The sequence below is a fragment of the Hoplias malabaricus genome, chromosome 4, assembly GCF_029633855.1.
Source record: "Hoplias malabaricus isolate fHopMal1 chromosome 4, fHopMal1.hap1, whole genome shotgun sequence".
In the NCBI taxonomy this organism is placed as follows: Eukaryota; Metazoa; Chordata; class Actinopteri; order Characiformes; family Erythrinidae; genus Hoplias; species Hoplias malabaricus.
In genome coordinates, this window is record NC_089803.1 from 37,751,928 (window position 1) to 37,774,436 (window position 22,509).

The following is a 22,509-nucleotide window of genomic DNA, read 5'->3' on the forward strand; positions in this document are numbered from 1 at the left end:
GTGACTGAGAAGCTCCTACAAAAAGCCTGCTCCAGAAGTAAACATTGAGATTTGAGGTTCCATGCAGTTCTTAAAACAGGGAAAATGAAATTCGAGAAACAACTCTTTATAAGATTTCAGATAGAAAACAGAATCTCCAGCACCTAAAATACAAAAGACTCAAAAAGTCATTTTGTAGGGGTTTAGTCAATGACCAGAGGATGGATTTTAGGTCTATTATAAAGTCACTATGCAAATATGCAGCTCAGAAATACAAAACCTCAGCCCAGAGTGTCAAAGTGCAAAAATTTGCTTTTTATAATAACAAACCTACCATACCCATACCTTGCTTTGCTCTGCACTGCTCTTGAATTGTGGGCTGTTTACAAAAACACAAATATATTCAGCAGCCTGTACATGTGGGTGCCATAAAGAAAAACTTGAATTTGAATTTGAAGTGAAGAAGAGAGAGCAAGAACAAGTGAGTGAGAGAGAAAGAGAGACAGAAAGAGCAAATTAAATATTATTTTCTCTATTTAAAATTATGTTATAATCAAGTATTATATTTTAGATATTCTGTTTTTCTTTTGGGTAGCACAGTTGTGCAGCAGGTAGTGTCGCAGTCACACAGCTACAGGAACCTGGAGGTTGTGGGTTCGATTCCCGCTCCGGGTGACTGTCTGTGAGGATTTGGTGTGTTCTCCCCGTGTCCGCGTGGGTTTCCTCCGGGTGCTCCGGTTTCCTCCTACAGTCCAAACACACACGTTAGTAGGTGGATTGGCGACTCAAAAAGTGTCCGTAGGTGTGTGTGTGTCTGTGTTGCCCTGTGAAGGACTGGCGCCCCTTCCAGGGTGTATTCACACCTTGCGCCCAATGATTCCAGGTAGGATCTGGACCCACCGCGACCCTGAATTGGATAAGCGTTTACAGATAATGAATGAATGAATGAATGAATGTTTTTCTTTTTCTCTTTAAGGTCATTAAACAAAAGCAATCTATCAAGGGTTGAAAGAATAATAAAAAATGTACAAAATAGATGTACAGATATAGTTTTATCACTATCCAAAAAAACACAGTATTATTTGTTTCTACATAGATTTTTGATTGAATTAAGCATTATACATAATATATAGATGTAAAATTAAAGTGTAAGGCAGGATCTCTTATCTTGTGTGCCAATACTGTGCTAAGGGGCACTAGCATTTATTTTTTTTTGATCCCAAGAACCAAAATTACACTGGGACACACCACCCAAAGTTCCCCTAAAGACAGTATATACTTGAGCATCTGCAGATATTTGTATCGGTTGGGGCTCCTGGAACCAGTCCCTTGCAGTTACGGACAGATGGGGGTATTCTGACAACAGATACTGAATATCAAACAACTTGAATTGGGATCAATGGTAAAAATAAATAAATAAATAAAAACACTAGATTAATATAAATCAGGTTGTGTTGTTTTGGAGTCACTGTCCTTATTTACTGGAAAACGTAGAGCAGTTGAAGTTGAGGATCTTGGTGATCTGTTTCAGACTCCTTGTGTTAAAGGGCCAGAGCACATGTTCAAATCAGCTGACTTATGGGAAACATTATCAAACAAACACCCTCCCAACCTTCTTTCCTTTTCTCTCTCTGCCACCCACCTGTTCTATCACTTCCTTCTTTCCTTTATCCCTCGTTCCATTCCTTCTCCCTCCCCTCCCTCTCTTCCTGTTGAAGTGAAACAGAAGTGCTTGCGTTGGGCAGTGTTGTGCCCGCGTGTGGGCAGCAATGAGAAAGTAGAGCTGTACTCATGTCTTATTCATGGCTGACATTTACGCCAATTGCTTCACAGCTCGCAAGGACAGCCACTTAAGTGGCACATGGGCCGTGTCGGGAGTATCGATCATGCACTGATTCAGGACCAGTGTCCACTCTCCACATCATATTCTCAGATCACAAATCCACAACTTGGGGACGTTCTGGGAATATTTCACTTTAAGAGAAATCAGGACGTCTGCAGAAATCCTAAGGTCACATTTAATTTATTTTAAGATTAAGAGATTTTTTGGCTATTCAATGGCTATTCAAGTGTGATTTAATTATCATTTTGCCATCATTGAGCCACTTATAAACAATAAAATGTGGCAAAGTTTTGCCAAAAATGTTTATTTTATAATTTTGGTTTGAAAGTAGGTTTCTTCCAAGTTATATAACGAGATGTATTATCATGTTACTATTGCGCATAAAAGGCCACCCTTTACCTCAGAAATGAGAAAATATATAAGAAGTAGAAAAAGGTAAAAGTAAATTATATTAACATGCAATTAATTATTTAATGTCTGTTTAACTGATTATATAATATAAAATGACTTTCTAAGAAAGTGAATATTCAGGTGAGAGTTGCAAAGGCAGTTCTTGCTGCTTCCTCTACTCTGCTCTGTTTTATATGCACTTTCTGTAAGTCGGCCTGAATTTCTGTTATAATGTCATACTATAATGCGAGAGTTGTTTAATGACAAATAAGTGTGCTTTCTCCCATTCTACCTAAGAACAGCTCTCAGTTTCCTTTCCAGATCATTCCAGCTCCTCTCTCTATCATTGTCATTGACAGACAGGGCTCGTCAGTGTGAACCAGGACTGTCCTGAAGTGACTGCTGAAGAGTAGGTAACGTTATCTGTCTCACCTCTCCCTTCTCTTTCCAGAGCATGATGACACTCTTTTCCTCTTATGTTATTTACACACTGAATCACCATCTGATCTTATCAAATGATAACAAATCTTCAACTTGTATAGATTTAGACATAGCTTCTCTGTGCTGTGTAATTATTTCCTATGTTATTCCCAGCAGTTCTACAAAATAACTCCTATATTTGCCTTGATCTGTAAAAGACAGATCTGGTTCCTCATTTCTTGTGCTACATTTCTAACAGAGCCAATTACTTTACCTTTATTTTTAGGTGTGTATCTATGTGTTCAAATAATCCACAATTTGTCAGAGGCCTAAATAAAGCTGTTAAATACTGGGGAAATAAATCAGCAGCAACTGATAGTGTAACGAAAGGCTGGTCAATGTAAATACTGAGCGATTTAGAAATGGTTCTGCAACAGCCTGACATATATAAAATCAACTTGTGTTGTTTAGTCATAGTTTTACAAAAAGCATTTGTCAGATGTGCTTTATTAAAACAAAGAATGTCTAGATGTATGACATTTTCTCAGCGAGTAAAGCTGCATTGAATTACAGATTATGAATCTGAATTACAGGGATTAACAAAACAACAAACAACAAAACACGGTTAATCACACTGTAATTTTCCTGAAGAGTATAATCCAAGCCTAATATTGTTACCGTGGTGAATACACCTGTTCTGACAACTCCTTTAGGGGCCTATCAGTTACAAGCATCCAGGGCAGTGAGGTTACCATGCCAACATGCTACAGACTGCCTGCTGAATACAGGAAATGAAGCACCCATGTGGTCAGTGCCATCTGCCCCAAACAGACGACCATCTCCAAATAACCCACGTAAGCCAACACAAGCCAAATAGATGCAATATGCCAGGGCCACCACAAACATTCACAGAGCTCAACCTACTCTCTCTCTATCTCTCTTTCTCTCTCTCACACACACACACACACACACTCACACTCTCTCTCTCACAGACACTCACACACACACAGACTCATGTGAGAAATGGAAGCTGAAAGAACATGAAGAACAATCCTGAGTAAGAAAATAAACCTAACATTTTACCGTTTTAAATACACACCAGCATATCATTGCTGTCAGACCAAAACCTTGCCTCTGGAATGTCTTTCAATGTAAGTCAGTTTTAAAAAATGTACTGGAAACTTTTTGACTACTTTTAATTTCCATTAAACATGAAAATCTGAAACATTGTGAATGGTCTTTTAAAATTGTGATCAAAAAAGAAAAAATGTATATGTAGATACAAGGTTTTGCTCCAATAGTGACAATTTACAATGATATCTATGATCCTGTCACACTAACGAGGAAATAAAGCTTACAAAAGAAAAGAATAATCAGTGAGAAGATTGAGAATAGAGAGAATCTATATTACTGTACATGAGAGTAGTCCAGCTGTTGATAATAACCTGTGTTCAGCCCAAATCTCTGAAAAAACAAGCAGCTTCTTTGCAACCTCAGATGTTTTAAAGTGGCTCTCGCTCTGTGCCTTTCTGTCTCTCTGTCCCTATGCCTCTCACTCACAGCTCAGATAAGCCAGGGTGTATAAGGCCGGTAAAAGGCCCCCGGGCTCATTTACATAGTAGGACTGCAGTCAGGCCGAGGATGAGAGACAGTGTGAATTTTTGCATAGCAGAGCAAAGAGGATGTTTGCAGAGAGTGAGGGGAGAGATTAAGCAAAGCACACCGTTCCCATGTAAGTAATGCCACAAAAACAAAACAACATCATGGCTTCAGAGTAACAAAAAGGACCTTAATGATGTATTGCTTCACAGATTATATCATTGAAGCGTAAGGTTCCAGTGATGTACATGTTTTAATTACTTAAAAAAACATCTGAGTTCTTTAAGCATATTGTTAAATTAATAATTAAATTGGAAATTAATAAATTATATATCATGAGCACATCTGTCACATACAGATATTTATCTAATGTCTAACTGTTTTCACTGGGCTTATCCTGTATATTCACAGATGATTTCTTATTGGCAGAAACACATTTATGTTCCTGACAAATGATTTTACAACCACAAATCAGAAAAAGCTTAGACAATATGGAAATAATAACAAACACTGTTATTATTTCTTACATTTACTTTGACTTGTATTTCATTGCAGACAGTATGAATCTTCACTTCATGTTTTGTCTGGTCAACTTAATTTCACTTCCTGCAACACAGTCCTGCAACACATTCCAAATAAAAAGTCATGATGGAGCCATTTAGGGCTATTAATGAAGTAATAATACGAAATAAAGTTGTGATGTCAAACAGGTGTATCAAACTGATTTGTACAAAAGCAGTGTATCCATGAAAGGCTGAGTGTTTGAGCACGTTGTCAACAAATGCATAAAAAAATAATGTTTACCTTAAAAAGATTGGAAGAGATCTGCACATTTCTCCATATATATTACATAATATTGTTACGTGATTCAAAGTATCAGGAGGAATTTCAGTGCTAAAAGGGTAAGGGCGCAAGCCTTAGCTGGACACCTGTGATCTTCAATCTCTCAGAAGGCACTGAAGAACTCTCATTAATCAATTGCTGATATTACCACATGTGCAAGGGATAACGTTGGCAAACTTTTGTCAAGCACTACAACATGGAGTTACATTCACAAACGTCACTTAAAACCTTACTGTGCAAAACAAACACCTTATTTTAACCATGTCCAATAGCTGTGTCAACTTCTCTGGGCTCAGAGGCATCTGGGATGGACATCACACAGTGGAAATGTGCGTATTGTTCAGACAAATAAGTGTTCTAGATGTTTTTTGGAAGCAATGAACACCATGTGCTCCAGATAAAAGATAAGGACCTTTCAGACTATGATCAGCAGCATGTCCAAAAGCCAGGGTCTTTCGCCCTTGATCTTAGATCAACATATGCCCCAGGATGATACGTTTTCCAGGGACGTCAAAGCATTTTTCATAAGGAAATGAACTTCCTGCACACATTACAAAAGCATGGCTGTGAAAGAAGAGGGACTGGGCACTGGACTGACCTGACCGCAGTCCTGACCTGTACACTATAGAGTATGTCAGGAGACACACTGTAAGACATAAGTTATAAGGAAGAATGGACAACATAACACCTGAAACACTTCAACGCTTGGTATCCTTAGGGCCAAAACGTCTTTTTTTAAGAAATTACGACAGGGTTACAAAGTGGCAAATGCTTTACAAACCTTTTTTGGAACATGCTGGGGAACTAAATCAACAATTGAAATGAAATTGACCAGACAAAATATGAAAGAGCTCATGTTTATATTGCCTGCAGTGAAACACAAGTCAAAGTAAATGTAAGAAACACAGCATTCATTTACTTGCATTTTCTATTCAGTCCCAATTTTTTCTGATTTTGGGTTGTAAATTTAATTAGAATAAATAATTTACAACTTGTTTTTATGTCCTTAAGACATTTTGGCCAGTACTGCACATTCATCTTCAGGTAGTGTAAGACGGAGACCAACTTATTACCAGCTGAAATTGTGTGCTACCTGTCAGTGACTGTCACTCTTTTGTGTAATAACATACAAGTCAATGACCTACATCTGTATAGAACAATTTTTGCCAAGAAGAAAAAGTGTTTTTGAGCTGGCAGGAACACACGCCTCCTCCTGCACACACTCTCTCTCAAAGACTCTTTTATACACTTCTATAACATGACCATACACACACAACCTTTTTCCACAGACTCATAACAGACACACCTAGACAGGGATAGAAGGGGACTGTGCATGTTCTCTCTCTCTCACACACACACACACACACACACACACACACACACACACACACACACACACACACACACACACACCTACAAGGACCTTAGTTAACATTTTGAGACTTCAGTGAATTATTACCACAACAGAACTATAAAGCTGACTTTACAACAAAGGCATGTCAAAACTGCAAGAGCAGTTGCCATGGCACTTCTGCCAAAACAGTACTTAGTCAGAGACCACAGCAATAGTCAGAGACCACCCTTCAATGAATTTAACTTAATTTACAATAATAATAATAATAATAATAATAATAATAATAAGTTCAGTTTATTGTAGTGCCTTTCACAAACCCAAGGATGCTTAACCCGCGCACATTTACACACACACGCGTGCGTGCCCGCACACACATATAGAGGCATCCTTGGGTATTAAGTAGAAGTTATACATTTACGTATGTCAGACAAACAAAATTTGGGAAACTTGCTTTCATTTTATTAAATAAATCTGCAGAGGTATCTTTCTGCAGGACTCAATCAGAAACTTCAATCGTAGACACTGATTGCATCCTCCATCTGTTATGATCTCTCTCAGTGGAATAATAAAAATATTTTTTTCAGACCTGATGCCATAGTGGAACTTGACATGGCTGTTCATACTCCCATAATGACTTTATCTTTTAATACTTTGTGTAACATACTTTACATGCACAGAGGTATCTCCTGAAACTATATAATTTCTATTTTGACTACAATGTAAATACACAAATGTTGGTCTCTGACTTTCACATAACACTCTTCATATTCAAAATCCATTTTCTCTCTGTATCTACCTGCCTTTCTCTATCTATCTCCCTTCCTGTTTCATCCTCTCACTCCCTCCCCCCCATTTCCTGGCACATCCATTTGATTAGCAAATGTCAATTGTTTTGGTTTGGCTCAATCTGGTGCGGTCACATTAGTCTCAGTCTCAGTGTGTAACAGCCATGAGAGCCATGTAAATCATGCTCACTGCTGCTTTTAACAGCCTTAGGACTGTGGAGCATGGATGCCTACCCCAGGAATACATTCATAGAGACAAGGGAAGCTGAGGAGAATACAGTTGTTGATTATATATAGTCTGCTCTCTGTATATTTATACAAATACAGAAAGAGCTCATATACAACAGCAAACAAAGTGTTGTCCAGCAAAAAAAAAAAAATCCATAACACATAACAAATAATTAAAGGGGCAGGCCAAGTAATCACAAACACAAAACCCAGGGCAAATCTGATTGATGATCTGATCATCTAAATTGATGATGTTAGAAATCAAGCTCCAGTCTTGCTTCCACATATACACAGGTGTTTCTGTCATTGCACTGTGAGTAGACAGCTCTACAAAAAAGCATCTTTTCACCTTAGACATAGTCAAGGTGCTAAAGTAAGGCTTTTTTTTTAACACTGCATGATGCAAAGAAATTGTTTCGCGCAGTCGTTTTCTCTTATCAGGATGACTGTAATGTACTGTTGTGTGGTTCACCCAAAAAGATTACAAATTACCAGCTCACAGACCCCAGAGGCAAGAGCTCTAACCCCAACACGGATGAGTGAGTGCATAATACCTGTGTGGGCACCCCTTTCAAATCAGAATACATTTTAAAATTTGTACTAGTTTTAGGGACATAGATAAACTAGCAGCTTCTTATATGTCAGATTGTCTACATGAATATCCTCCACACCAATCTCTAAGATCATCAAATACAGGATTACTGTCTGATCTAAGAACAAAAATGCAGAAACAGTAGTAAAGCTTCTTTTATCCTATACACCCCCAAATAACTACCTCCCACAAGTCACAGAGTAATGATCTACAGGTAGCACTCCCAAAAGCATGTTAAGTCTTGTTCTTAATATTTTTGACATTCATGACAATACGATTCTTGTTCTAACTCTACTTTTATTTAACTCTTACATTCTGAATATTTTTATATGTTTTCATAGTTGGTTTCCCAATTATTTTTTGTTATTTTATTTTTGGCCATTTTTCTTTCTTTGGCCTCATGAGGTCCAACATTGTGAGCTGCATTTTACTGTTCAAAACATACTATACAAATCCAATTTATAATTATATTCCTTCAACCAATTCATAATGAAATGTTTACACAAAGCAAAAAACAGCTACACTACCGTAATTGGTCACAACTTTACAATCAAACATTCATTATACTTAGATGCACATCTATTGCTTACCGTACAGAGCCTTGGCGCTGATCTTGCTGTCAGATCTGGACACCCCACTGCAGAAAGAGGAAGAGGGAAGGTGACTTCTGCTCTTCATCACTCAAATTGTCTTCTTTAAACAACACACAGTTTCCTCAAGTATTCTAATGCCAGTTAACACCAAATCTGTATGTTTACTGATTTCCGTCGAATGACGCACTGGTATTAAAAGAGTTTTCAGTTCAGAAACACTGTGTGTCTGCACTGGACAGGACTGGTTAAGATTATCTACAGGTTCTCAGACCATATGGGTGTCAGGAGGGGGGATAGAGTATGAGAGAGAGAGAGAGAGAGAGAGAGAAAGAGAGAGAGAGAGAGAGAGAGAGAGAGAGAGAGAGAGAGAGAGAGTGAGTGAGTGAGAGAGTGAGTGTGTTCAGCAAGCAAGGTAGAGCAAACATTCCCTAACAGAGCTGCTCTGTCAGCTGAGACCCTGACACACATACACACACACACCTCTTTCTCAACTCCCAAAAATGTACACACACTGCTCAAATATCCCTCTGTTAGTGATTTTTTTTGTGCAAATCATTATAAGTGTTTGTAAGGATGCCATACTCACTTGGCCTGCTTAATTGGGGGTTCCATGACATTCATGTTCTACGACATCCACCTGAGAAAGAGAGAGCGAGAGAAAACAGAGAGTGTAAGGCTGCACATTACAAGACAGCAAATATCTGACAGATATTAGGATGCTTGTTACATTTAGGCCCGAACTTGTAATGGACAGTAGACATACAAATAATAATACTGATTGAAAATATAATTAGAGCCCCCTCCAGGGGTTCATTATCTATTTTGCATCTTTTCATAGCAGCTAAAGATATCTTGTACAGAAATGAACTGTCCTATAGTGTGTAAATATCATAACTAGAACAGTATGAAGAGCCCAAATATTACTTCTCTCTTAAAACTGTGACAATGTGTTTGACCTCAGCTATATATATATATATATATATAACAAATATATGTTATCTATTGTAAGACTCATAAGCTTAAAAAGCTGTTTCCTGTGTTCATTTTTGTTTTTTGTTTTTTACTTAAAAAACTGTGATCAGGCAAGTATGAAAGAAAGGTGATGGTATACATTAAGTACACTATATTAAAACTCATAAAAACTCTCTCTCTCTCTCTCTCTCTCTCTCTCTCTTTCTCTCTCTCTCTCTCTCTCTCTCTTTGACTGAATGATTAGAATGAATAATTCAGCTCAGACTCTATAGTGACTGTCCGAACAATACACTCACTGCATTGTCCTGAAATTCTGGCTAATTCCTGGACCCAATTGCAGTTCTGAAAAGCACAAAAACATGGTGCTTAACCAGCCAAGGCCACCCCAAAACTCACATGGCTACAGAACTCACCAACTTTCCACTCCTCCCCTTCAGAAGAGCTCGCAAACTTTTAAATAGTACAGCTAGGGAGTGTTTAACATGCCAATAACGTGAAATGAAAAATCACATTATTTTAAGACATTTTCACTATTAAAAGCTATGCTGATTATTCATTTCGTTTCAAACATCTGGAAAAGGTAAATAGATCGCTATGCCACATTACATTGTTTTTGCTTTTTATTTCACATATTGCACTGAACTAAATCAATGAAGCAGAATTAATAGTTTTTTTTATTAGTAATGAAACCATCAGGATTCTTCATGTACTAAGTATATCCAAATCTCAAAACTTTTGTTACATTAACAATAGTGTCAAAAAAGAACCGCATCATTTGATGTTGTTAAAAGGGTGTAATACTATTTAAACCATTAAGACTTGATTAGGAAGTGATTAAATTATTAATGACAGGAGGAATGAAAAACAGAATAGAGACAATAAGACAGTGAGCTGTGTGTGTCTGAGCGTGTGAAACAGACGAGCCTGATTACACATTCACATCCACTTACATAATCCACCACATCAGTCAGGGACTCAGTCTCTGAGTGCAAGGTTTATCTGTACTGGTGTCTGCTGCTATTAGTGTGTATTATTAATTGGTGTTAAGTTGGGGAGGATCGGGTATCAGCAGGATTTTGTCAGAAGGGTTTTGGCTGGATGCTTGTGCTACAAAGATGCTGCCTAACACTCCTCAAAGTTCAAGGTATGGCAATAAGTCAAATAACAATAAAATCAAATAATATCAAACAATAATATCAAAGCAAGCTGAGCTATTGATCAGTTAATGAATGTTTACAAGTCGCAAACTGTGTTCTATATGAACCTATATAACATTATATAGCTTGTGTCCTCTAGACAGATGAAAAGAGATGGAACAACTGATGATATATACTGTTAGAAGTTCGGCAGGAAGAGTTAGGAGACTGGAGTTAGGCGTTGACTGGAGAGGTTTCCTCACGTGCATGCAGAAAAGCACGGGCTCAACTTGGTCATCAGTTTGTCACCAGTTCCATTCCAATCCAGTCTGTTCCCAGTCCAGTCTATAGCCAGTTCATTATGTACCAGGTCCAGTCTTTTTTTCCCAGTCCAGACTAACAATATTTTAGGAAGCCTTATATACATTGGAGTAGTGGGGGAAGGGAATAGGAGGAAGAACAGGAGTTTGAGGATGGATAAGGGGGATGAAGAAGCAGGGAGATAAAGATGGAAGGGGAAGGTAGAAAAAGGAGAGGAAGGGTAGGTGTGATAATCAAAGGAAGATTGAGGAAGAAATAAGATGGAGGGGGAAGGTAGAAGAGAGGGGGAACATAGAGGAGTGGGTATGAGAGATAACCAAAAGAGAGAGGCACAAAGTTTGAAGGGGAAGATAGAGGAAGTATAAGAATAGTTTAAGGATAAAAAGCATAGTTTCCCTCAATGCCTATATTTAACTTATGATTCAAGCCAGTATTTTTTGGCTATTGGTGTGTGTAAAGATTTCCTCTTCATATTTATCAGCCATCTCCAACCTGCTACACTTTTCATTTTTGGCATCCAAAGAAGCTCATGGAATGTGAGAGGTGTAATTCATTCAGGTTATAACCACTGTAGACTTCATTTATATACATTAAAAATAAGGAATAAGAGAATTTAGATATCCAAGCCTATTACAGAGTCCTAAGGCTACCAGTAGCAGTTAATGAAACATTGAAGATAAATAATCCCACACAGATTCTAAGTAAGCACAAAGTCTTCACAAAGTTCATATTGTACATTTACTAGACATTTGCTTTCCTCTTAATTCGTGCTGATTAACTGTACTGCTAAATTCATGTTTAAATTAATATTTTCTTACATCTCTTTATGCTTTACTATCAAACATCATTTTTTTATTATTTGTTACTGCAGTTACTATTGACTCATTCAAAAAGTACTACAGACTGAAATGTATGAAACAAAAAGTTACATCTGAAAAGATATTCTTAAGGATGTCAAAAAACATAAATTTAACTTCAGGCAGTACAATGATATTTGTTTGACAGACATGATATTTAATCATTCAATGTTCAATTTTCAGCAATTCAATCATTCAGTTTTATCAGCCAGCTGAACTACGGGAGGGGCTCTTCTTATATCCAGAGTAGTTTTCATTAAATATAATTCAAAACTAGTAGGAGGCTACTGCTATAGGGCAATATAGTTAGTGATTCAATTTCTGCTCTAGTGTGACCTTTAAAACTGCAATTACATATCATGTTGAAACAACATGAATAACATTACCAAGCTGCACCTACTGAAATACACAAGACCCTGTGCACTATTGGCAAACACAGAGCCAGAGAGGAATTTGGATTAAGATATGAACCTCCAGGGCCTGAGCATATTTGGGGTCCATTGGCTCGCTGGAGAGGGTGGGAAAAATAAAAAGGAATGAAGGAAAGAGGAGCTATTCATATAGCTTAAATCACTTAACCAACTGATTACTTCCAGAGGTACATCCATCCAGAGATGAAAGCGTGATTATGCAAATAACAGCTTTTCTCTACTGTTTGTAAGTGATTCAGACCCTGGTGGAAGAGTTGCTATTAACTTCCATGCAACTCTCTCTTGGAAAATTCAAAGAATACGTCCCGCATTGGAAATTCCTGCTTAAAAGCTCAGGATGGCTCTGTCACACAGCATAGCATATGGATTTAGTGTGATTTACAAACAAACATGGTAGTGGGTTAAATCCATAAGGCTGACCAACGTGCCCACGCTTATCGGAAGATAAATAGTTTAAGAAATGTAACTCACTAATGTTAGCTGACTAGCGTGTTGCTTAGAACAAATTTTCCGCCATGTCATGAAACTCAGACTAAGTTAAATCATACTCAAATGTGTATTACCTATAAAGTGTTTGTCCATTGTTGTATTTAATGCAAATTAGAGTGATTATTTGCTCTAACTGGACGCACAAATATGTGTGGGTATAAACACTTGTAATACCAAAGATAGTACACTATTGTCCCTTAATACTTGTTTTGTCATTCTCAGACTTGTAGACCCTAAACAGGGTTTATTCATGCATTCATATTTGCCATGAAATTCTTGTTAAACAGGTTAAGACCAACAGTTCCTTCATGTCTGACTAAAGTACAAACAGACCAAATCAAATACTACCACACTAAACAATATCTCAAAAGGAGTACTACACTTTTACAAATGACATTCAAAGTCGCAATAATGGGAATTTTACTTCTATGTATCATAATGATTTTATGGGAATTTTATTATGTCTTGTTTAGGTATTACCATGCCCATCAATATTACTGGACTGGGCATGAAGTATTGGTATATTATTCTTAGGCTACACACTGTTAAGCTTGCATGTATAGATTTCACATAGTGTACATAACCGTAGTTCAGTTTATAGATTGTGTGTGTGTGTGTGCGTGTGTGTTTCTGCTCATCTAATCATTGTATCTGTGATTATATTTGCAGCAAACAAAGCAAACACAATTATATCAAGATAAAGAAAAATTGGTGATATTATAAAGTTGGGGCCTAGGAATTGACATTGGTAACACACAGGAAATCAAGACAGCAGAGTTAAAAATGACAGAGATCTAACCACCCCTGTTCTTGTAAAAGTAGAATCCAAATTCATGATATAGCCTAGTCTTGATGGAGAATGTATCAAAGGATATTTTGTAACATACATGTAAAGAGACTGTATTAAGAATAGTCTTATATTAAACTCTGAGGCATGTGCATGAGGCTGCTGGCATTGGTACTGACACACCTGACCGGATGAGTGCACTGGTATTTTTGGGTCATGACTGGGGAACATTTTCTTTCAAAACACGTTCTCTTAAAGCTGCCTTGTTCAAGTTCCAACCAGTTTTTTTTTTCCATGCATTACTCCACCCTTTCTTTTTCATTTTGGTCTACACTTTGTTTACTGTCTGTGCTCTCAGGGAAATATCTGTGGGGACAGAATGTGTGTGTGTGTTTTGGTTGTGTGTGTGTGTGTGTGTGTGTATGTGAAGGCTGAGTAAATGACCGAATACTTCACGCTCTCAGATTGTGCACAACAAGCAGGTCTGCTTCTCGTGTAACAGATAGACTGATACAGGTTAATAGTTAATGGTGCAAGCACCTGAAAGAATGCTCTGTACTTTCAGTTATTGCAACTGACACATAAAAACATAAGCTGTAAAAAATCAATTCAGTAATGTCTTATAACTATAAAACATTTGGTTTTTAATGGTCTCTGGTCAGAGTGGTTTGCACAGAGAGATTGAGGAGGATTCTAAAAGCTTTTTTATGCTCTCACGCCACATAAAATATATTAAAATTGTCACAGGCACACACACACACACACACACTTCAGGATGAAATGGCATATAGTGCAATGGCACTTGGCTTACTTTATTGTGGTCCACAGAGTAATATCACAACAACATTTTAAAATCTAAGAATTCCAAAGAATTAAGGGAGAGCACAACACTACAAATGTGAGAACAGAAACACAAATGCAAGAACACAACAACAGTAACACAGAAATGCTGTTGGAGGAGCAATGATTCAGTTAAGGTCACAGTGTTTCAGTTAATTTGGTTATGTTCTCTCATTTGTGTTTCTGTCCTCTTGTTTAAAGGTTTCTGTTCTTGTGTTTGTATTTGTGTTGCATTCTCCATAAATGCTGTTGTGTTCTCAGCTTTTGTTTGCATTGTAAATGTTGTTGTGATATGACTCAGTGTGCCACCACAGTCCACCCCATTCTACATCCTTTTTCTAAAATATCCTTTAGGCATAAGAGAACTGATTTTAACAGATTTAGTGGTCATAAATCACTTTAGCATGACCATATTCCAATCACTCTATATCCTTATTATGATTAAAAGCTTTGTTTTTTTTTACTGTGTCTTTAAGATGAGTAAAAGTAAACTACCCTATTTTCACATTTGATGTAACAGAAAAAAATATAATTATAGCAATGCACTCTTAAAATGTATTAGGCCAGCAAGGGACAATGCCATGGGCATAACATAATGGATCTATATCTAATCTATTAAAGTTGTTTTTCTTGTTTGTTCAAGGCAGCAAAATCTATAAACAACTGCCCAGACTAGTTAGAGTGTTTCAGGCAGTGTGTGCTCCACAGTTACATTGGATCAGATACAACATTTGGTGTATAATTAAGATGCTCAGGTTAGATTGGTTTCAGACTGGCCTCCAGAGGTAAACCTGCCTCTCTGTCTGATTTGCCAAGAGAAAAGAGGTTACTACTTTTAAACATTTTAAACATGATCCTTGTTCATCAAAATGCAAGAGCTACTACCTTTGTGCTGGTTTTATCTTTAGAGACAATTAGTTGCAATTAGATCACATTGAGGCAACAAGGAACAGCAAAGAGAGCTGCAGATATTTGTAAGGGTGATTAATACTGTGATCTAATCTGATACGTGTGGACGTGCGCGTGGGTACGTGTTGACTGTTGGTCAAAGTTCACAATCAGTGAAACATGATAAATTATGGAATAATTCATTCTTATTTCACCTTTTGCACAGTGAATATCAACTCCCTGTAACTGGATGTGGATGTCCACACACTGAAGAAAGCAATGCTGAGCACTGGCTTGTTCCAAGTGTTTACCATTTCCAAACTTGCACATGAATGTTTGGACATACATCAAATTACATGTCCGGTTCATTTTCTAAACACATCTTCTAAAGGGAAACTGAATATTACATTTGTTTCTGCACATTTTAGTGCATTGTATATATGTATTTGCTGAACAAACAAAACTTGAGTGAAAATTGCAATAGAACATTTTTCGCAAGCCATATTTTATGTTTTTGTTTGGTTTTTGATATGTAAAATTCAGTAAATAAACTGATTTGGCATTAAAATGTGCAGTATTCTTTGTTTGTTTTACACAGAAAAATATTTGGAAGGAATGAGTTTTCTCCTGAGGCAGTGTCGCAGTCACACAGCTCCAGGGACCAGGAGGTTGTGGGTTCGATTCCCGCTCCGGGTGACTGTCTGTGAGGAGTTGGTGTGTTCTCCCCGTGTCCGTGTGGGTTTCCTCCGGGTGCTCCGGTTTCCTCCCACAGTCCAAAAACACACGTTGCAGGTGGATTGGCGACTTGAAAAGTGTCCGTAGGTGTGAGTGAATGTGTGTGTGGCTGTGTTGCCCTGTGAAGGACTGGCGACCCCTCCAGGGTGTATTCCCGCCTTGCGCCCGATGATTCCAGGTAGGCTCTGGACCCCCCGCGACCCTAAAATTGGATAATCGGTTACAGATAATGGATGGATGGATGGAGTTTTCTCCTGATTGAATTTAGCCACTTATACATAAGTCAGGACAGGCACTGATGTTGGATGATTAACTCTTGATCACAAACTCCACTACAGATAATCCATTACGGGGGTGGAGCTCCATCATGCCAAGAAACGTAGGTCTACTGCTTCACAGCCCGATATTGGTGGGTTGACTCTTGATCATGGTGATATTAGATTTGCACAGCTGCTCTAGTGTGTTCCATTATATTGGCAATGCCTTTAAACAGAGATTGTACACAGTATGTGGATATAGCTGAACACCTGTGCCAGAAATCACTCCTTTAAGTGTTTTTACACTTCAAGACATATAGCATGAATAAAATTAATTAACAGTTTTTTTTAAAAAATCAAAGAAATCCTAAGCTTTTTGTGTTGTACAACATGCCAAAACATGTGTACATTAAAATATTGTGATGAGACTTAGGTAGTTTTTCTCTGCAGCTGTACTTACTAGCTAACTACATACACACATACATTCAATGCATACCACACATACATACCCCCACATACTTATTCATTCATTCATTCATTCATTCATTGTCATGGTCATTTGTGGTCTCTAACCCCATATCCAGTTCAGGGTTGCTGTGGGTCCGGAGCCTACCCGAATCACTGGGCACAGTGTGGGAACACACATTGGAGGGGGCGCCAGTCCTTCACAGGGCAACACACACACACACTCACACCTACGGACACATTTAAGTAGCCAATCCACCTACCAACTTGTGCTTTTGGACCATGGGAGGAAACTGGAGCACACAGAAGAAATCCCTTATGCTATATAAAAAGGAACATATACAATATACATTAACATTCTGGAAACCTCTTATTTTCATTGCTGATCCATACAAAATTTTTATACTCCAATGAAAAAAAAAACGTTTGCCAAACTTCAAATGGCAAAATTTTAATGATAAAAATGCTTCCAAATTTGACATGTTGTTTTCTAATGAGGAAGGACCAAATATGAGTTTCCAACATGGCAACACTCACACTGCATAGACACAAGAAGGCAGTTTGAGAACAAGAGCAAATAGAAATTAGACAAGCCTAGTTTAGCTGGACCACCATTAGCCATGTAGCCATTGTCACAGAGGTTTTTCTGGCATTTCAGAAACAGGAAAGCCCAAAATACATACACTTGTCATTGGAAGGTCTGGAGAAATGTTGGTGCTTTATATCAATGTCTTTGTTTACATTTGGTTTTTATTATTTGAGTGTGTTGTACAGAAAATATAGAGGGCAGGACTAATAAAAGCAGAAATTAAAAAAAGGAGCCCAAACCACCACTGCCCTTTACAATATTTCAGGCAAAGACAAACACTCACATGAAATAAGACAAATTCAGCAGTCTTCCTCTCTCTGTGAGATATAATACGTGTGGAAATGTTGCCAAGTTCTGAACCGTCCTGCTGAACTTCTGAACTAACCAATGCGCATAGTGTCACGCCAAACACAGCCCCAGAAACATACACAAATGGAGTGTGTTCCTGTCTCATTTCCCATTATTCACCCACAGTTTGCACTGAAGAATCTACTGTTCTTTGGTTCCAGATGGAAACAAGTTTTTTTGGTTTCAAGAACCATTTTATGTTGGTGGAAACGCAACAAACGGTTCCATATTTAGTTCACGAACTGGAATGTGAAATATGGCCGAACTAACAACAGATGGTGTAAGTTCTCTCTGTGAAATATGACTGAACTAACAGTTCCTACTTGCGCATGTGTGTTTCAACATTAGGAGACAGTCAGTCAGTTAGTATAGAGCCCAGATAAACCATGTAGAGGATAATTAGACTCACATTAAGCACAAAAAAAACCTTGAAATTTAGATTCAATGATATCAGCTGTCAGTAGCCACAGAACAATACTGACTCTTCTCTCTGGTAAAAGTTATCTGCTAAGCTTCAACATTTAAAGAAATCAAAGGAAATATGAACCCCATACCAATTTATTTTTTATCTTTTTTTTTTTAAAGCTTACTGCTTTTTGAATGAATGATCATTCATTCATTGATCATTCATTCATTTTTGAAGAGAAATTTATTTTAAGTAATAATTCCTTTAGATTACTCTATGGTGGCCCCCTGAGTCACATCACAGCAACATTTACAATGCAAACAAAAGGTCAGAACACAACAACATTAAGGAGAACACAAATACTTTTAAAAAATGCTGCACCTAAAAATGCTGCATAAACTCAAACAATGCAAACAAAAGGTCAGAACACAACAGCTTTAAGGAGAATACATATATTTAAAAAATGCTGCATTGAAAAAAATGCTGGGGATTTTGGTTTTTGAAATGTATTTGTGTTCTCCTTAATGCTGTTGTGCCCTGAACTTTTGTTTGCATTGTAAACTCAGGGGGCCACCATATAACTCAGATAAAACAACTATTCCATTTTTCAAAGGCAGTATTCTAAATGGTGCAGAAATATCCATATTCATACAGATTCCTGCACAGTGATCCTAAATCACAAGCTGGCACTAGTGTAGCCTCTGAGCAAATTCAGACCTTGGTTATCTCCATGGTGACTTCTTCATGCTTGAAAAGCGACAAACCAATGTGTTCTCTCTTGTCACCACTCCACTAAGCCCCACTTTATTGACTCCAGTTCATTGTGTAAGCTTCAGTAAACAGATGAACAGACTGAGGTAATGGCCATGTAAAGTAAGCTCTATGCAAATGAATAAGCATTCGGGAGAGAAATAAACATACAGGGATTGAAAGCATAATGGTCTGCTAAGTGCTTCCATTCTGCTGTATCATTAATGATGATGAATCTGGATTCATAGCGTGTTTGTCTGTTCCTATGAAACAGGTGGTGAGAAGGTCAGGGAATACTGAGTGGAAGTATAGATCATAAATATCACCTGGTTGACAGGTGTACCAAAGGTAAGCCCCTCACTCTCAGAAAGATATAAAGAGTGCTATAAACTTTTTTTTAAGTCATTACGCACAGTAGCATGCAGCCTAACCAAATGGCGTACCTTGGTTACATAACCATTATTCAATTCCATTAGATTTGTGTAGTGCTTTTTACCTCTATTGTCACAAAGCAGCTATACGAAATCTGAGCCCAGGACACTAGATAGCCAATGAAATGCAACAGTGGGAAAGAAGAATTTAAAAACTCTAAAAGCATGAAGAAAGAACCCTGAGGGACCCAAGACTCAAAAACAGAGACCGTCCTGTTCTGCCCACCACCGGGAAGCAAAACAATAGCAGTTGTGGAACGGTGAACAAGGAAACTAAAACATGTGAAACGTGAGCATTATTAAAGAGCAATTATTGAATTACCACAGTCATGGACACTGTGCCCCAATTATGTAATTTTCAGTGCTTCTAACATACATGCTCCAAACTGCCAGCTCATGAAAACTTTCTGATATCTACTGAAAAAGAAAAGGAAAAAGCAGAAAGAGGAAAACATAAAGGGCAGTGTGTCAAATCAATGCATATCAGAGCTTATCTAAAAAAAGAATGAGAGTTTAATTCAGAATTGTCACCCCCAAACCCCCCAATTTTTTAAAAATAAAAATAAGTAGAAAGACCAGAACATGCAAATACCAACATTTCAATGCTGCCTAATGTTTAAAATGCTTAGAAAAAGATAAGTAACTCAGACCTATGAGTGTAATGGTGCTTTTCCACCTCATGAGTTCGGCTCTACGCGACTTAACTCAACATGGCTCAGCACACTTAAAGTTTGTTGCTTTTCCACTGGCAGGGCTCCCCTACGAAATGGAGCTGGTGACATTGGAAAACCCTGTCTCGCTGGCTTTGAAAACCACAACAACTGCGGCGGTAAGTCATCATTATTACATGTTGTTTTTGGACTGAACACGACTCCGCACCCCAGTACTCACAGATCAGTTTTATTTGTTGCACGTTTGACTTTCACTGGAAATTTTCAGCCCAAGGAGAATATAAACCCCTTCAAAACACCTCAAGGTAAAGTTACGAGCTGGCGTTGTGAGTCCGGTAAAAATATATATTTGAAATTATTTGAAATGTGAAAGCTGCTGTAAATTAAGAGATTTTACAAGAGGCGATTTTGTGCTGGATTTGAATGAGCTCTACATTTCGTGGTGAGACACGTCTCTCTAGCCAAGCAGCATTCTGCAGAGTTTACACGTCACCATTTAGTACCTACTCTGCATGGTTGGAACGTGGAATGAGCTGGGACTGAAAACCTTCCCTGTTCCAGGGACCAAATTTGGCTAGTGGAAAAGCAAAAGAGCCGTGCTGAGTCGAGGAGAGTCGTGTAGGTTCAATGCAGTGGAAAAGTACTATAAATGAAAGAGAAAATACTAGAAATACTAGAGTGATAATAATGGAGTGTCCCAAATGTCCGTGTTTATTAGTCTTTCTAGAGTCAATGTGCTCTGGCACAATACTAAAATGAAATAGAAACTAGTTACATTTACAGTACAGTTTTATGGCTTTCTAATTATTGAGTATTTTCAAACATACTTTTGCTCAGGTGAATTAAATCTTTTCAATTTTTACTCAGTTATATTTTATACATTTATATTTATTTATTGATTTCCTCTTTTATTATTATTACTATTTTTCTAATATCACACTGTCAACTGTGTCTGTGCAGCTTGGTCACTGGTCAGGGTACTGACTAATGTGGTTTATTATTTTATTGTGGTGCACAGGTGTATCAAAAAGAGGACAGAGTTTACAAAGTTACAAAGTATTTAAGAAGATATGAGCTGCGACTACTGTACTTCTACTCAATTTATTGTTTTGGCAGCTCTTACCTTTTTTCTTACGTCATTACTTCCCCAAGTAACAATCCTTTTTCTATTGTTACTATTTCCCACGCCTGGTCAGCATTCTCTTTAATGGTTGCTTTAGGAGAAATTGCATTATGCTCCGTATTTGTGGTCAGCTCAGTTATAAGCTTTCAATGATTCAGTTTATATAACGGACTCGCTTGTGTCTCTCGCCAGTGATGATTTATCACTCATAACATTTAGAGTTGAAACATACTCCACAAATTACTTTCTGTTAAGTGATGTCAAACCTGACAAAAGTTACTAAACAGATAATGTTATAAATATCTGATTTTTTTAGCCTAGCCTAAGTTGAATGGTCTGGGACATACAGAGGGGAGTACATCTTGACAGGAGACAAGGGGTATTCCACAAAGAAGGACTTCTCAGTTTAGCTAAATAATTTTAGGCTCCAGTCAAGTGTATCCAGCTTGGGGATATTCCTACTGGTCCATACTCAGTTCTGAGCTTAAATTGTCTAGCTTGCTCATGTGGCCGCATTATTCTCACTGATATCATCACCCCTTGCATTTTTCTGTGAGTTTGGCCTAAAGTCAAAGGAATCTCTCGGTGCAGTATCTGAAAGAATAGCGGATTATTCGAATGCTTACCCGAGAAGAAGCAGCACAGCTCCGGTCCGGTAGTCTCCGGGCGTCCGTTCTGTGTTTGTTTTTGTGGAGAACAGAGGACGCAGGCAGTCCGTCACGCTGCCGTTCCCGCATGAGTCAAAACTGAGGAGCTGAACTTTGCTCTCCGTGACAGCAGTAGCCAAGGAGACGTTCAGACACACACGCGCACACACACACACACACTGGATACACACAGAGCAACGAGGGGCGCGAGAACCGCCAGCAGGTGTGCGGACAGGTAAGTGTCTGTGTATGTGTGTGCGCGTGTTGGCGGGTGGGCCTTGGTAACAGGTGACAGATGGGGAGGGTAACAGGACCCGCATCGGGCGAAGGGGGTGGGGCTTGGCCTCACAACTGGACAACATTTTGGAAGGGCAGTAGACATAAGGGCACGTTATATAACACTGGGCTTACCTCTGTATGCCTGCTTTTGTCTGGTTATTACCTTTTTTTAATGCCAAAAACATTAATAAAGGGCTCACAGACCAAAGCAACTCTGGATTTGCCCCAAAACCTGTTACATAGAAATGTGTATACACCCATATAAATCATTCAAACACACCAACCTGTGCTTGTGCAAGTCTTCACAAATTAGATCATGCAAAAAATATGTGCATATTTCTATCTCTTGTTAGTGTAAATAGCTTTTTCATAGTCAACCCTTCAAACAATACTTTTAGTGCCACAATTATAAATAAAGGTCTGACAGACCTTTGTGAAATATTTCACAAATCAGAAGTGTT

At 38.0% G+C, this 22,509-nt stretch overlaps 1 protein-coding gene across 3 annotated transcripts in view; it reads right to left on the minus strand.

Annotated features, from left to right (window-relative positions):
- eps8l2 (EPS8 signaling adaptor L2) overlaps window positions 1-21,992 on the minus strand; it is a 42,446-nt gene extending 20,454 nt beyond the window's left edge. For 2 of the 3 annotated variants that reach the window (XM_066669378.1, XM_066669377.1), the window contains exons 1-3: window positions 21,749-21,992; window positions 9,213-9,263; window positions 8,624-8,670 (exon numbers count right to left, since the gene is read on the minus strand). In XM_066669378.1, the coding sequence (XP_066525475.1) occupies window positions 8,624-8,670; window positions 9,213-9,247 (82 nt within the window). In that variant the 5' untranslated portion in view covers window positions 9,248-9,263; window positions 21,749-21,992. Of the gene's footprint in view, window positions 1-8,623; window positions 8,712-9,212; window positions 9,264-21,748 lie in introns of those variants that run through there. The other variant, XM_066669376.1, reaches the window with a different exon arrangement.
- Window positions 21,993-22,509: the final 517 nt, after the last annotated feature.